Raw genomic sequence first — 2,500 nt, 5'->3', positions numbered from 1 at the left:
GCTTGATGATGCCTGCAAACACACGAGAGGTTTAGAGTCTCATTTATGTTCAACGTTAGAAACAGACAAAACCTTTCGTCCGTTGTTTCCACATCTGTCTGTACGTGAGTCGACCAGTAATGTGTTCATTCCTCCAAGATTTCCAATGTGATGCCCGACTCCTCCCCTTAGATATTTGTCACTTTCATTTACCTCCACGTAAAACTATTTAACTTTTTCTCAGTGGATTCCGGAAAGAACGTAGGGAAGTTAGCATAAACACTAATCAGCTAAAAGACCGTTTTATTTGTTTGACATTGTTAATTCATGAAATGAGCTGAGGCAAATGGAGCAGTACCACCAGAAATCACAAGGGGGCAGTGTAGCCAATAGTTTGACGTTACTTTGCGATTGAAAAGAATTCATTGTATGACGTATGAAAGTACGTGAGCAGTGATGTTACATCGTTTGAAACGGATTCATCTCTTTTCGTACAGGACGGCGTCGTGTTTGACGAAGGATTTTTGTACCTTTACGAGAACGTTTCTTAGTTTCAACTTGCACCTGGTTCAATTATTTCCCAACTTAGCAGATGAACCTGTTTTCAAATGATTCCAACGTGTAGATATAATAATAATGAACAGATCTGGTCGAAGCTGCTGAGACTCAAGAAGAAAATATAAACATTTCTCAAAAGACGTTCACAAGTTTAAAAGACTTTTCTGTCCTCTGAGGAACAGGCTGGTTGAGAGGAGAAGAGGACAGAGAAGTACAAATACAAGAACAAATACTTTTTACTTTTAAAGTAACGAGTAGGCTCGTTACTTTAATAAATTTGAGGGGAATTGTCTCAGTTTGATTTGCAAACAAACCGATTTTTACTTTTATAGTTTCAGTAGAGTTCAGAGCCTAAATCTTAATCTGTGTTGAATAATTTACAAACTGAAATTCAGCTTCAAAACCTGTGAAAGTTGAGTTTAAAGCTCCAGTGTTTTATATGATAAAGTTTGAATGTTATTAATCTGTATGTCTGTCTTTCGATTCCGTTTGCTGTAGAAAGTGTGAATCTGCTTTGTACGAGAGACTTTGAATCCTGATCAGATGAGACCGTAACAGACACGTTGAGCTGAAACGCGAGTAGAAGCTGCGATGTGACGTCTGCTGCTCTGTGGGTCTTCACCCCCTCACGTTATTCTATTACTCAGTGCTGAAACAAACGCTGTGTTTTCCAGCGCTAACAATCACTTCCACATCGGCACAACGGAGCAGCGCGGCAAACAAACAAACAAATAAGCAGCTTTGGTCGCAACATGAATAGAGACAGTGAGGCTGAGAGCGAGCGAACGCATCTACATGAAAATACTTCACAGCGCTTTGAAGTGACAAAGCAGAACAGCCGAGCGGAGCCAAAGGCCATCTGCTGTGTGTGTGTGTGTGTGTGTGTGTGTGTGTGTGTGTGTGTGTGTGTGTGTGTGTGAGAGAGAGAGACTTAATATATCATTTATGTGCAAATGTTCATGTTTATATCTGTGCATGGATTCATGTGTGTGCAACTGTGCATGTGTGTGTGCAGAGCAATGGAGCAGTGCATGCTGGGTGACAGTGGCTTAGATACACACAGACACACAAAGATAAACATGCAAAACATGACTGCAAATCACAACACTGCACACAAAGTTTATCTTAAAAAAGTCTGTCACACACACACACACACACACACACACACACACACAGATTCAGGAGAAGAGAGCAGTTTCTGTGTGAGCTTTAGTGATTATAAATGTGTGTGTATTCATGTTTTTATTTATGCACGTTTGGCTGTGTGTGTGTGTGTGTGTGTGTGTGTGTGTGCAGCCTTATTACAGCTACCGAGTTTTAGCCCCAAATACTTGTTACCACAGCAACATTCATTCTATTGTGTGTATGTGTGCGCATCCGTGTGAGTGTAAGTGACCTGAATACATCTGTGTGTGTGTGTGTGTGTGTGTAGAAGTGAACATCGTGCTGTGTGTGTGTGTGATATTGTTGTTGATGATGACAATAACAACAGCGTTCCAGAAACACAACTCTACAGCTACAGACATCAGCATCAAATCCACAGATTATTGACCCAGTACTTTCCCTGTAGCGCCACCTTTAGGACAGACCCTCACTCTCACCCTCACTTGTGTGCTGTGTGTAAAGTTTCTGTATTTTGTCAGATTATATTGTCTTTTTTTTCAGATTCAGATTTGTGTCGACTCCGGGTCCAGAAAGTGAAGCCAATGAGAAAGTGCCTTAAACACAAATTCTCTCTCTGACCAGCAGGGGGGGGGGTGTTTCAAGTCTTCTTCAAACAGCTGATGTTCATTTAGTAAATTATGATAATTTAGAGTCAAACAGACCATAACGCACCGGATGTGTTGGGGGGGGGGGATACCACAGTGTGATTGACAGCTACTACCGTCCAATGGGTGTACATGTACGTGGGCGTGTCCTCTAGTTATCAGTCAGGCACCTCCCCCTACTCCTCCAAATATGG

General features: G+C 41.6%; 1 protein-coding gene across 1 annotated transcript in view; it reads right to left on the bottom strand.

The window, feature by feature from the left end:
- si:dkey-22o22.2 (neural-cadherin) overlaps positions 1-2,500 on the bottom strand; it is a 102,300-nt gene that overhangs the window by 49,522 nt on the left and 50,278 nt on the right. Inside the window, exon 8 of the mRNA XM_047340865.1 lies at positions 1-12. This exon is cut by the window's left edge and continues 161 nt beyond it. Within this exon, the coding sequence (XP_047196821.1) occupies positions 1-12 (12 nt within the window). The remainder of the gene's footprint in view (positions 13-2,500) is intronic.

The sequence above is a fragment of the Hippoglossus stenolepis genome, chromosome 8 (assembly GCF_022539355.2).
Source record: "Hippoglossus stenolepis isolate QCI-W04-F060 chromosome 8, HSTE1.2, whole genome shotgun sequence".
Taxonomy (NCBI): Eukaryota; Metazoa; Chordata; class Actinopteri; order Pleuronectiformes; family Pleuronectidae; genus Hippoglossus; species Hippoglossus stenolepis.
The sequence above is the reverse complement of the archived record's forward strand: the minus strand, read 5'-3'. Positions and strand labels throughout refer to the sequence as shown.